This window comes from Ailuropoda melanoleuca, chromosome 6, assembly GCF_002007445.2.
Source record: "Ailuropoda melanoleuca isolate Jingjing chromosome 6, ASM200744v2, whole genome shotgun sequence".
Lineage (NCBI taxonomy): Eukaryota > Metazoa > Chordata > Mammalia > Carnivora > Ursidae > Ailuropoda > Ailuropoda melanoleuca.
In genome coordinates, this window is record NC_048223.1 from 130,072,486 (window position 1) to 130,086,056 (window position 13,571).

General features: G+C 59.7%; 1 protein-coding gene across 12 annotated transcripts in view; it reads left to right on the forward strand.

Moving 5' to 3' along the window:
• The window catches only part of INPP5A (inositol polyphosphate-5-phosphatase A), a 185,927-nt gene that overhangs the window by 156,190 nt on the left and 16,166 nt on the right, over nt 1-13,571 (forward strand). For 7 of the 12 annotated variants that reach the window (XR_004626325.1, XM_034663480.1, XM_034663474.1 and 4 more), the window contains exons 10-11: nt 5,920-6,015; nt 6,120-6,194. Coding sequence is in view for 11 of the 12 variants with exons in the window: in XM_034663480.1 (XP_034519371.1) it covers nt 5,920-6,015; nt 6,120-6,194 (171 nt within the window). In the remaining variant the exon portion in view is untranslated. The other 5 variants (XM_034663477.1, XM_034663476.1, XM_034663478.1 and 2 more) reach the window with 5 other exon arrangements.

The window sequence follows — 13,571 nt, forward strand, 5'->3', positions numbered from 1 at the left end:
GGGCCCCAGCCCGCACCCCAGGTGGCCCTGCTCCCCTCTCGGATGGCAGAGGCCAGCTCATCACAGTGGCCCCAACTCCCCATAGTCTGCTCTGCTATGGCTGGGGTGCTGACCTCCCTGCTTCCAAAGGTGTCTTCAGCCCCTCCCTGAGCCCCAGATGCCTCCCTGAACAGCTGGCCGCGGACTGGCCGTGTCCCTTTACTCCGGGCCCTTCCAGCACGGCGTTCTGTCATTTTGTTGTAGGGTTTGTCAGGAAGGTCCCAGGAGGGTGGCACAGAGTCCCACGGCTGGTCCTGGGAAGCACTGGCGTGACCTCGGAGGCCGGGGCTGCACCCCCAGTCCTGGCAGTTGGATGGCTCTAGTTCTCCTCCAGAGTCTGGGGTGGAAGGAGGCACATCCCTGAGACTCCCAATGCCCTCGGGCACTCCGCTGGGCTCACCACTTTCTTGGCCCCTCTGTTTAAAGCTGGAGACGTTGTTTTAAGGGCCATTTCTTCTGCAGGCTTTTTCTCTGGCCTTTCTGGAGTCGGCGGCGTGAGCGTCTGTGGCTGAAATTAGGCTGGAGCATGCCTTTGTTTCCGATTTCACGCTGTCAGGGGATAAAAGCCTGCAGCAGGGTCCTGCTTCCCTGGAAAAGCGTGAACAACGGGGGAAATGTGCCTTCAAGCCCACCCACCAGTTCACGGAGGCCAGGCCGCAAGTCAGGAGGGGCGCAGCCTCTGGAGTCCCTGGGCACGCGGCAAGGGCAGGGCTCAAGGCTTCTCCCCTGCCCTTGTCCGTCCTGCTTCCTCCTTGCTCCTCTCTTCTCCCTACTCCCTCCTTTCTCCTCTGTCCTCCCTGGGCCCTCCTTCACTTCTTCTCCTGGAACACTCGTGGCCCATTGAGTGTCTCAGGCAGACGAGCGAAGAGAAGCTTCCTCCTCCCTCCTGCCTGCTCCTTCTCTCCTCCATGGGTGCTGATGTCTGGGACGTGCCAAAGGCACCCTTTGCTTAGCAGCCACACAGCTTCTGCATGGGTGGTTCCTCTTGGTGGCTGGGAGTGGGAAGCACATGAACAGCTGAAGCCGGGGGTCAGCTCTCGCACCTGGAGCTGCGCCCACAGGCGGCCTGGCAGGAGAGGTCAGGTGAGGGTGTCCACCTGTCCAGGACGCTGCCTCAGGCCCATGGGGGCCTGTGAGGCTCTCCCAGGTCCGAGTGCCTCGTCCAGGGGTCTTCGTTTGAAAACAAAGAGAAGTCTGCTTCCCGCGGCTGTAGCCTAATTCCTTAAGAATTCACTCCATTGTTTCCTCGAAGCTGTTGGTACTGTGTCTGGACACAGGGCCCAGGCTGGCTTTTGGGCTCGCTTCTGTTCTGTTTAACGCAGCCCTACGCGGACGGTAGGAAAGCAGAGGCCGTTCTGAGGCTGTCCCGGACCAGGCACCTTCGTCTGCTCCCTGTGCGTTAAACAGTCTGGACATCTGGCCCGACTGGTTTTCATCGCTGACTGAAGTTGGGAGTAGACCTTACCCCACCTCCTTGTGCAGCTATGGGGGAGGGACAGTGACCCCGAGACAATGGCCCCACTCACCCCTCCAGAAAGCTCCACTCTGGGCCAGACAGGGAGCATCTGGCGTCCTTGAGGTGCCGGCCATGCATCGGGAGTCACTTCCCCCTTGTGCAGATTTGGGACGGGCTTTGCTGGAGCCAGTGGCCAGGTCAGGAGGCCGCAGGGATGAATTTGCACGTGCGACCCTGCCTGCTCCTTGTGCTTTGGGCGGGAGGGCACCATCTTCCGGGACATTCTGCTCGTATTCCCAGAGGAGCAGGACTTCCTCGGAATGCTTCTGGAAAGTCAAGTCATGCAGACCATCTGCTGAGAATCTTCTGGGTGCCTGTGGCCCAAAGTGGGGACCCGGCCCTCACTGACAGGTGGGCTCAGTTGCAGGAAGGGGGTTCATGTTCCACCAACAAACAGGTAACTTTGCGTCAAAACACAGAGACAGGATGTACAGCCGGCCAGGACCTGGGACACGTGGGTGGTGAGAGGATGTCACGGGAGCAGAAAGCGCGCTTTCCCGCTTGAAGACCCCACATTCCGGGGAGCTTAGCTCTGCTTCTGCGGCCACGGTGGCCTCCATGGCTCTTGCACAGGTTCTGGGGACCCCGATGAGGAGCCTGTTGGCCCCAGGCTTGCCCCGACTGCGCCCTCACTGCGTCCCGGAACAGTCCTTCCCCGGGCCACGACCCTGAGTGCATCCGGATGTGCAGAGCGATGCGCAAGCCTGGGTCTGGGCCTGGGGGGTGGGCTTCTTCCAAGCCTGAGGGAGACCAGACCCCTGCCCGCTCCCATGGGGACTTCTCCTGACTCTGGGGGGAGAGTGCAACCAAACGTGGGTTCCCAGCCCACACGGGCCTTGCAGACAGAGGCAGAAATCCCCATTCCTATTCAGCAGATGTTTTTAAATTCAAAATACACTTCCAATATATACCTTGCTTCCTGCGTTTTCTGGGGTGGAAGGAAGCAGGGGGTTGGAAAGGTGTGCTGGTTCTGAGAAGAGAAGGACCCCCAGGCCCTCCCTGGGGGGGGTGCCTCTGGGCTCGTGGCTGCCCTGGGTGCGCACATCCCCTGCACTGTGGACATCCTGTGGCCCAGGCCACTTGCAGAGCCTCTGCCTCCCCAGCACTGCCCTTGTCCTGTCCCCCATCTGTCCGTCTCCTCCGGACCACAGCCCCCACACTCCCCCCCCCCAGTCCCTTGACAGCTTCCCAGCTGCCTGTCCCTGGAGCCCCCACATTTCTCCTCCACGTTCACTGTCCTGGTCTTTCTCCGGGAACCCTCTGTTACGGGGTCACCATGGTCTCACCCCGACACCCCCTCGACCGCCGGCCCTCGGCTGACCGGCTCGCAGCCCGCTGGGTCCTACCGTGTGTAGAGGCTACCTGCCCGCCCAGGGCTGTGCTGGGTCCTTTGGAAACTTGTGCTGAGAGCCAGGGCCGGCTGAGCTTGTGGGAAACCGTGGGAAACCTGCTCAGGACCACATTCAGGACGAAGGTGGAGGCGTGCCTTCTCCTGCTGCCTCTGGAAGTGGGGACGCAATGGCCACGGCGTTCATGCACCGTTTAGAAACTGAGCGATTTAAACAGGGAGACTTGCAAACTCCCTGTGTAAAGCGGCCTTACCTAGTTCCTGTTCCTCAAATTTATGTTCATATGTTTTTGCTCTATGTGCCTCTTACCGACACAGACCAAAACACACCGCGTGGGACTTTGGGACGTACTTCCTACCAGACACATCTTTCCTAAGCTGCCCCCAAATCAGGCTTCGTTCAGTGCGGCCTGGAAGGAGACTCAGCGTCAGGACTTTCCTGACCCGTCCCATCCAGCACCAGCTGGCGTTCCTGGGAAGCCAAGAGCTCAGCGCCTGCAGCTCCGTCCTGCTCTGGTTAGGTGTTGGTCAAGCCAGTGCGTGCTCTGAAGCGGGGAGTGAGCTCCGCCTGCTCGCTGTCCCGCTGCCGTGGACCACGGGTCCTTCTATCTGCAGCAGAGGGTACAGACTGGACTCTGCATCTTGAAGGCCCGGCTGTAAGGGTCCAGAGGTGCTCACACCTTTGGTCGAGTTTTGCACCTCAGGGAAGCATTGGTAGCAGTTGAGTGGGAGCACTTGGGACAGACTTAGCTCCTGGGTGGGCAGGGCATGGGGGCATCTCTGACCACTAGTGGCTTTGTGTCAGTCAGGCTGGCTGTAAACTTCGGGATTTGCAGAGAACACTGGGAATAGCCCTCTGGGTCCTGGGGCGCCCTGTCCAGCAGCCTGCTTCAAAACCTACCCAGACTCCCAGACTGAGAAGAAACACAGGAATTTCATTATCCACACAACAGGTGGACAGCCTTGGGGACAGCGGTCCCGTAAAATTCCAAGACAAAAACCAGGCGCTCCGAGTTCCAAGAAGACAAAGTGCGGGGCCGTCCTATCTGCTGCCCCTTCGTGTGGCTGCTGATAATGAAATAAATCTTAGATAGCTCTTAAAAAATAGCATCTTGTTTTTTTTTTCCTTTCAAAAGAAAAATCCCTTCCGTAAGTAGGCGAGCGGAAAGGCCCGGCCTGCAAGTTTCTGCATGAGTGGTCATGACTGCGGATTGAAAGCAGAGATGAGGCCGAGGCCAGGCTGGCCAGGCCTGATCACTTCTTTACAACCTGGTGAATGAGGTGGCTCCGTGGGAGGGTGCAGAGAAAGCGCCGCCGGAGAGACGGAGGCATAAGGCGGCCCCTCTCCCAGCGCCCTGGCTGATCAGATGTTTATCCTTTGGGAGCCCGCCCGAAATGGCTAAATAAAGCAACTTTTTAAAAAGTTTCTAGCAGATGCCTTTGGGAGAAGAACCAAGAATTTCCTGAATCGCGTCCTGGGGCGGCTACAATGGCCGTCTGCCTGCCGAGCCCTCCCCCATTCACGGAAGCACTTAAGCCACTTAAGCGCATTAGCATCTGGATGGAGCTGGACCTCCTCGGGCCGCAGGGGTGGGCAGGGTGGCCGTGCTCTGCTCCGGATTGTTCCTGTGCTTGTTCTAATCCGTGCTGTTTGAAGGCGGCCGGACTGATTTGTGACACATGAGTCCAAAAGCCACTTTGGGGGCTTGACCTGCTTAACTCGGCTGTGCTCTGAATGTCAATGGCTGTCCTGGAGGACGCTGTGGGGACGTGGCCGCCTCCCCTGCCCCAGGCTGGGCGGTGCGCATCCCCAGCGGGTCCCTTCCCAGGAGGGGTCTGCACCAAACCCCTCTGCGTGGAGGCCGCTCTCGCTGGGCGAAGGGCTTCTCACCATGTCACAAGGGCCCTTGAGAGGAGGTGGTTTTTAAAAAGTCAAAATTAGTTTTCTTGCAATGGTCTGTCTTTTTAATAAAACTCACCTAGTCATTTTTAAAGAATAGCTCCGTCGAGGTTTGTGTGGTTCACACATCGGCCTCCATCCCAGGCAGCCTCCGTGTGCCCTTTCTGGACATTTTGTGTGTATGAACCCTGGTCCCATGTGACCTTTCCTTAAGGAAAGAGCATCCGCCGCAGCAGAGGGTGGGGGCCCTGCTTCCCGTGTCCTCGCCAGTCTGCGCGCCCATCTGCCTTCTCTCTGCGCTGCTGTCATCCTGGGCACTCTCGTACTTCCTTTGTTCCCCAGGTTCCCCAGTAGCCTGACTGTTCCCGAGCCCAGGGAGCAGGCTTGCTGCCCTGGTCTCCAGTGTCGCCCTGCCCTTAGGCAGCCACCCATTGGCACCCACCCCAGCCTTTCCCGCCTCACACCCAGTTCCAGCTGGAGGAATTTTCACAGCAAACCTGGGCTTAATTTAGTCTGTAGTCAATCAGACGGTGGCCTGTTGGCTGTGAACTGGGATATGCTGTGTGGAACATCCCAGCCTTGTGGCCGTGGGGCTGACCCTGCTCACTGTTCCCTCTCCCTGCCTGTCCAGCTGTTCTCTCCCTCAGCTGGTCAGAGTCTCTGCCCCAGAACCCAGCGTGACCTCTGTTCTCCCTGGTGTTGCCTTCCCGTTCCTGTCGCACTGCCCACCTGGGGCAGAGCTCATTGCTGTGTGTCCCCAGCCTGCCACGGGGCACCATGAGGCTGCTGTGACTTCCCCGCCCCTCCCCTGCATGGGGCTGTCTTCAGTGAAGCCCCAGCAGACCTTCCAGGGTGGGAGCTAGCCAGCTATGGGGCAGCTCAAGGGAGCAGAGGTGGGCAGGGAGGCCAGGGCCTGCTAGAGACGTACAGGCCTGCCCTTGGACAGTGTGCCCGTCACACTCCTGCTGCCATGTGGGCGGATCCGTGGTCCCCTTAGTGGAGGTTCTACGAAGGACGGGGTCCGGGAGGGAGACCAGGAAGTGTGCTGATTGCGTTCAGGAGACACGGGCTATGCGGCCCTGTCCTGGGACTGAGTCCCTTCTGTGTCCTTCCCAGACTCTCTGCACAAAGGCCACGATGCAGACCGTCCGGGCCGCCGACACAAATGAAGTCGTAAAGCTGATATTTCGCGAGTCAGACAACGACCGGAAGGTAAGTGAACCCCGCGCTGTGGGTGTGTGTCCGGAGCTGGGGCGGGGGCTGTGCTCCAGGCGCGGTCGCGCCGCACCCGCACCGACGTCCACGTCCGCTTGCAGGTTGTGCTGCAGCTGGAGAAGAAGCTCTTCGACTACGTGAACCAGGAGGTTTTCCGGGACAACAACGGCACTGCGGTGAGCCCCACCGCCGGATGCCCCCAGGCGCCTGGACCCCCGGGGCCGCGCACCTGCGGCTGGGACAGTCCTCCCCCCACACGACCCCGCCCCCGGGTCTGGTTGACGGGCAGCAGTGGGAGGTGGGACGCTCCTGCCCCAGGCGCTCAGGGCTGCCGACGCAGGCCTGGACTCCGTGTGCGTGTCTGACCAGGCCTCCCTGTGGCTGCGTGTGTGCACGCGTGTGTCTGTACGTGCATGCAGAGTGAGTGCGTGTCGGTCGAGACCTGGTCCTGTGGGAACTCTTCCTCTACTTTGAAACCACCACCCGCCTCGAGAATCCAGAGACTCGGCAGGGGCAGCCAGCCTCTCGCCGTGTGCTGTGGGTGCTGGGATGTGTCTGGGTGCCCAGCTGCGTGGTGACGGCGTGCCGGTGGGTATACAGCTGGTGTCCAGTTCCAGGCTACGAGGAGATGGCGCCTGGCCCCACGGCCCCCGGCATGCAGTGTGCAGAGGCTGGTCCTGGGGGGTGCCCCAGCAGGTGGGGACACCTGAGTGCATCTGCCGCCTACCCCTGCTCCATGGGGGCTCTCTGCACAGCTCTCCCCCCTTTTCATCTCCCAGTCACCCCACACCCCGCAGTCCAGCCTCTATGCCACCAAGACCACTGTCCCCACCTCGAGGACACTTTATTCCAAAGCCTGGACTTCATGCCCCACCCCTGCCACCCCTGTGCTCAGCTCTCTACATCTGGGAGCTGCAGCTTGGTCTTACACTCCTGCCCCAGGCCCCGGCCGTGCTGAGTGCTCTATGCCTGTGCCGCGGTTCCCTGTCCTGTGCAGGAGGATCCCTCCGCTCTGTGCGCTGAGGGGAGCAGGCAGGTGTCCGTGCTGGGTGACAGCATGGTCCCACCAGGCAACGGACTGTCAGTCCTGTGTCCCTCCTTCAAACCGCTGGCCAGGAACTGCATTCCCGCCTCCCTCCCCACGTCCACTCCTCCCTCCACTGCCCTATGTCCTCACCTGAGTCTGTGTCCACTACCCTGGGGCCACTGCCTTTCACTGGCCACAAGAGCCCCGTCAGTGCACCCCGAGCCTGGGGCCCAGCCTGGGCTTGTCTCAAGCACAGAGAGTGAGGCCTCAGGTCCGAGCTCTTAGCCACTTCCCACGGACCTCAGGTGGGCCTGGAGCCTGCTCTGGTCTCTGGGACCTTGCCCACTGCTTGCCCGCACCCCCCACCCCGTTCAGGGCACCGGGTTTACTTGTGCCCCAGCAAATGCTCTGAGCTTTCTTACCTGGCCTTCCCACCAGCCTGACCCAGTGGGCATTCTGCCCTCCAGGCCTGGCCAGTTCATATCTCACTTCCTCAGGGGGCCTCAGGCACAGGCGAGGTTGACTCTGCTCCCACGTCCCCTGCTGTCCACCAGCTCAGCACACACTCACAGCCCAGCCCGCTTCCCGCGGCAGGAGGTACCAGGGTGAGCGCCTGTCCTACCCTGCTGTCCACGCCAAAGTGTAGCAACCCGGTAATTTCAGGGCCTGAGCCCTCGGGGTACAGGAGAGCCGAAGGGAAAGGTTTGGGGACAGGACTGTTCGGGGGACACTGGCTGGAGGTGAGGTACCTGGGAGACTGTCTCTGAGCAGCTGCATGACTTTCTGAGCTTGGAGGCAGGGAGGGTTCTCTGGGCCCCTGGTACAGAGGCAGCCCCCAACGCGAGAGGCCAGTGAGGCCACCAGGGCGGTAACAAAGAGGAAGAACAGTGGACATTGGAGTGGCACAGGGGCAGCCAGGGCCTGGAACGTTCCAGAAAGAGCAGGACATGAGTGAGCAGGACATGCTGTGGGTTCTGAGCCAGGGCGGCCTGGGAGAAGTTGTGCATTCTGGAAACGGGGAGCCAGCGCACACGGACCCACAGTCACTGTCTTCCTCTGTTAGCATCTGGACGAAGCAGGTGTAACTACCATTAGAAATAACAAACGTTGTCGCCGTCAGACATAGCAGTTTTTACTTCTATATTTATTTAGCATATGAAATTTTTTAAGATGGAGAAAATTAGTTTGAATATTCAGGAGAACATTTGAATTTCATTCAGAGATGAAGTGCAGCGCAGAGTTACAGAGAGTAGATTTCCACGTGGCTGTTTTGGAAAGACCCATGTGCCCCTTTGTTGTGTCTGTCCGGAGTCTCGTGGAGAGAGCGGCGCCCGGCCTGGTGCCTCGCAGGGGGTCTGCCGTGGCTTCTCCAGCCCAGCCTGCTGCCGCTGCGGGTCCCGGGCTCTCGGTGCCTTCAGAAACACCTCGCGGGGTCACGCTGGTGTGCGTGCTTCCGTGCCCAGGGTAGCGACCTCGCACGTTGAAAAGCTGCCTCCACGCCCGTCACACAGAGGAAGCGGGGTCGTCCAGCCCAGCCACGGGGACAAGATGAATGGTCTGACGAGCCATCTCACCTCGGTGGTGAGGCACGCAGCCCCACGGCCACTGGAACAAACTACCCATCCTCAGGATGGATGTGCCCGTGCCAGACGCAGCCCCGAAATCCATCGCGCCCTTCATCAACCACCGGGCTTGTACCCGTCTGACAGAAATTTAATTCAAGCTGGCTTCTGGAAATAATTATTGTATTTTAAGAGTAGTAATCATTGGCCGGGACATGATTGAATGTGTCCATGCCTATTGACTTTTTCTATGATTTATAGCTTTGTTTAGTCGATATTCCCATCGAAATTGTATAATTAATTATAAGTGTGGCTGTCAGGACGGCAGGATGGAGTGCCCTGGTGAGGATTTGGAGAGATTAAATTTTCCTTGGCTGTCCCAGGGCAGGGCTTGGGAATCTTCACAGTGCTTGGCCTGTTGGATAGAGATGTTTTCTGTGTGTTTAGCAACTGCTCTAGCTCGAGGCGCATTGATTTTCCGGGCTCTTTTTTCTTTATCAGCGTGGTGTCTCTGCAGTAACAGTGGAATTTGTGCAGCTGGGACAGCTCCTGACAGATACATATGATCAGCCAGGCTGCTTTATCATTGTCTACACACGCCCTGCGCTGTTTTTCACTTTGTAATCAACAAGAATGTTTAAGATACATGTGAGATTGGTTATCATGTTTCTGAAAAATCTCAAAGAGAAACAAATTATCATTTCAACAGAATTGCAACATAATTTCTAATCGGGAACCTCTCAGAGCTGGAGTTGGCCCCAGGGCAGCGCTCTCCCCCAGCACACACCCCCACGGTTCTCACGGAGCCCTGGGCGCGGTGCTCGTGCTGGTCCCAGCACGCTGGCAGCCCGGCCTGGCACCTGCTGGGCCCACTCGGGGTTTGTGAACACACAACGCGCGGTGTGTGTGGATGTGTTTACAGCCCGTGCCACCTGAGGACCGTCGTCTGTTTCCGGACAGGGGCTTGGGGCCGTGTGAATGTGGGCTGGGATGTGGGCGTGCAGCAGGATGGGCTCGAGAGGAGGGCCCGTGCTGACAGAGACCCTACCCCGGACGTCTGGGTCCTCCCCAAGGTGGCTCTGTTACTGTTTTAGCAGCTGGAAGATTCAAACCCATTCCAAACCAGATATTATTTCCTTTAATTTTCCTTTACACCCTTAGCAGGTAGAAACATGGTGGGGTCCAGATGGCTCCCTGCCCAGGTGCTGCTGCCGCTCACAGCCAGGACGGCCGGGGTAACAGGTGCACTGCGTCTCAGCGGCAGAGCAGGCCCTCCTGTTCTGAGCCACGCCGACGGCTCCTAACAGAGTTTCTAGCTTCCCTCCTGGCTGAGGCTGCGCTTGCTGGAGCGTGTGTGGGCACGTTGCTGCAGGTTCCTGCAGACCCCGGGCTCTGGCATCTGTGATGAGCAGCTCCAGACCCCCCCCAACCAAACCTCACCTATATCCCAAAACCACATCATGTGAATGCCACCCATGTGGACGCTCTCCGGGCAGGTCCTAGCCACTGAGGCGGTGCGGGGCCCAGGAAGGCTAACAGGGCCCCTTTCTGAGGCTGCACAAAACAGAGCACTGTTCGGTGGGTGACAGTGAAAGCCATGTGCTCACACGTGTGCTCGTGGGCAGCCAGGCACCCACACGCAGGTATGCACATGCACACACACAGAGCCAGCCTCAGTGTGCAATCACGCCCCCCTCCAGCCCCCTCAGTGTCTCCAGGGCTGATCGTGGGGACCTGGGAACCCCCCGACCGTGCCACTTGGGGTCAAATATGCGGTGGAGTGAAGGTGGTCAGCGTCCTTATGGTCGCTCTGGTTTACAGTCTGTCAGAAATTTATAAACACAACAGAGCACACGTGTGCATGTGTGTGAACAAACTCTTTGCCAGCGAGGACGATGGGTCCTCCATCCTCTGGCGGAGTTTGAGGAAAGCAGAGGGTTTGGCCGCAGCCGGCGGGCCGTGGTGTCTCCTGTAGGGACCGTGGTGCTGTGAGCGGCAGCAGAGGCATCTCGCTGTGAGGAGAGAAGAACCCCTTTCAGAAGAGGAATCTGGGCACAGGCAGGGTCTCCTTTCCCGAGGGAACTTTAGAAACCATTTTTGGATTTCTGTCAAATAAAGTCCTGGGCTACTAACGGGGTGCTGCTCGGAGCCAGGCCCCGTTCTGACTGCAGAATGGACACAGATGCCCCCATGGGACTGTTGGGGACGGAGGGGGGTCAGATGCAAGCAGAGCCACACAGGAGAGACCGCAGCCGGCCACCCGCAGGAGGGGCGCCTGAGGGGTGGGGAGCGTGCGCTCTGGCCGAGGCTCCGGGAAGCACGCGGCAGCTGCCGTGAGGCTGGGGCCCAGATTATCCCCGGGTTTCCTTCAAAGTGTAAGGGGGAGAGTTAAGTCCTAGCACCTCGCAGCTGATGGGATTCCATTCTGAGTATTTGTACCTCCGTGCCTGGCCCTCTCCTGCATTTCTCACATCCGGGGGACGGTCAGATGGAGGGCAGGCACCACGTTTACTGTCCCCAAATAAAGGTCCATGGAAGGCAAGCTTGCAGCCCAGAGCCCAACACAGGCAGGGTGTGCCCTTGAGGACATCAGATGAACACCAGAATAATTAATTGAAATTATAAAGTAAGAATGTTAAAAATGATTAAAAACATGAAAGAATCAAACAGGTAACACGCCCTGAAAGAAGCAAGCAGATTAAAAAACACACAGAACTTCTAGAAGTGTCCACAGAAGGGAAAGTCCTGGTGGGTGAATTAGTGGCAGGACTGCTGAGGGTGCGTAGCGTGTAGGGATGCGGCAGCCCGAGCAGGACGGCGTGCAGCGCCATGCCATGAGAGACCACACTTAGCAAGCTGATGTTGGAACCATCGGAGACGAATTCTCAGGAGCAGGATGTGTCCATGTGGAACAGCAGGACACCAGACGGAAAGAGAAGACACGACATAGAACAGCGGAGGTGCGTGTCAGGTCACCCCACAAGGGGGATGCTGGCGCCAGGCGGCAACACAGTGACCCAAGGGAAGAGCCACGGGGACACACCGCCAGCGCCGAGTCAGAGTGTGGCCAAGTGCTCCTACGCCGACAGCGCTGGAGCAACCCAGGGACCTCTCACACGGGTGGACACGGCGGCCTTCTGGCAGCAGGACGGGCTGCCCGGAGCGGCCGCGTGCGGGAGGAGCGGGAACACTGCTGGCCCACGGCACGTGCGCGTGCAGGCTCCACGGGACACCGTCGGTCCACGTTGCGGCCGCCCTGGGTCAGGGAGGCCTCGCAGCATCTCGGTGTCTGCGGTGCTGCGTTTGTCTAAGCGTCCGAGCTGAATTTGGGAGAGATGGGAAGATTCGCTGACTGCAGGTGAGCGAAGCCCGGCTATGTGGCCGGAAGCACGTGACCCTGCCGAAGGAAGCAGCCCTCGACGTTTCCGTTAAATTACCGCCGGGCAGACGTGGCCACACTTCTCCAGATGCTCCGCACCGGTCCCTTCCGGAAACCCTGGCCCCTGAGCTAGGGCCGGCCAGGGCCTCTTCACCATCGTTGGTCAAAACCGCACAACTCCTGCTTGGAGGCAGCAGCCCCCCGCGTCCCCCTTGCCAGATCCGGGGCCTGTCTCCCATCTGGGAAGGCCGAGAACTCGAGCTCCAGGGTGATCTAGGTAAGAACCACGCTGTAGGCCTGTGTGTGCACCTACATGCAGGTACACACGCGTGTAAACACACATGTAGCCCTGGGATCGGCCCGGGCCCCACGCACGCTCAGCGGTGCCACTCTCCCCAGAGACGACTTCTCCATCCACAGCCCCAACCGAAGACCTGACTCGGAACTTACCGGAAGCTGTTTGGCCTGGAGCCGTCGCTGGACTCCAGAGGAGCTAGAGTCTCCCCTTGATGCAGGGGCAACGAGGCCATTTGGTGCCACAAAAGCCAAGCCACTGTGCGCTCCCACGTGCTCCCCCCCCACCCGTGCCTCCCCTCCCCCTGTGGGCCCTCCATCCCATGTCTCCCCTACTTGCCCTCCAGTCCCGTGCCCATCGGGGCAGCACTGCCCAGGCTCCCGCTCAGCAGAAGTGGGCTCACAAGTGGCAGCCGTGGGTCCAGGCCCCCAAGCCCTGGCATGTGAGCCTCCCCAGGCAGGGTCTAAGGCTCTTCGTGATTCGTGTCTGTGAGCGTCCAGGATTCCGCAGGAACGCGTGTGAGGTCCAGTCCCGGCCCACAGACCGCCCCTTCTGTGCACGTTCGAGCTGTCTTCCCCCTGATGTGCTCCAGGAGAGCACCAGGGCTCGGGAGTGGGGGGTGCTGTGTGCTCGTGGCTCAGGTGGCAGCCTGGCACACAGGTCATTCCTGTGTACACGCAGCTGCCGATGCCACGCTTCAGGAGCGAGGAACATGGCAGCCAGGACTGGAGCCGGGTGCGGGGCTGTGCGAGGACACGCCTCACGTGCACGTCTGAGGTGTCACACGCAGGGCAGGCTCAGCCGGTGGCTGGACGCTGCTGGTGGCACCCCTTCCCTCCTGGGGGCACCGTGCCCTTTGGGGTTTGGTTCTGAGGAGTTCTGCAGGGCAGGCAGTTCTGTCTTCCACGGGTAGAAACCAGGCTCCACAGCCAAGCTTACTGCTGGAATCCTTGAGGCCATTTTCAATCATCCTGCCACGCATGGCCAAGCCTGCTCACTCTCTGACTTAGCGGGGGCAAAATTGAGAGCCATGTCTGTTCTGCAGGTCATTGCCTTGGCATGAGGGCGCTGCTGTGTCTGCTGCCCCTCGTGGATTCCGTGGAGGAAGGTGGCCCTGCGTGGCCAGTCAGCCATGGGCAGTGGGGCTGGAGTCCCGGCATGGCCTCCGAGGCAGAAGGGCGTGCTGGGTGCCCATGGATCTCCCCGGGGACGCGAATGGGCAGCTGTTGGCAGGGCTTCCTGCAGATGGACCGGTCAATGTGCCAGGCGCATTTCCTGGAAGTTCCAGGG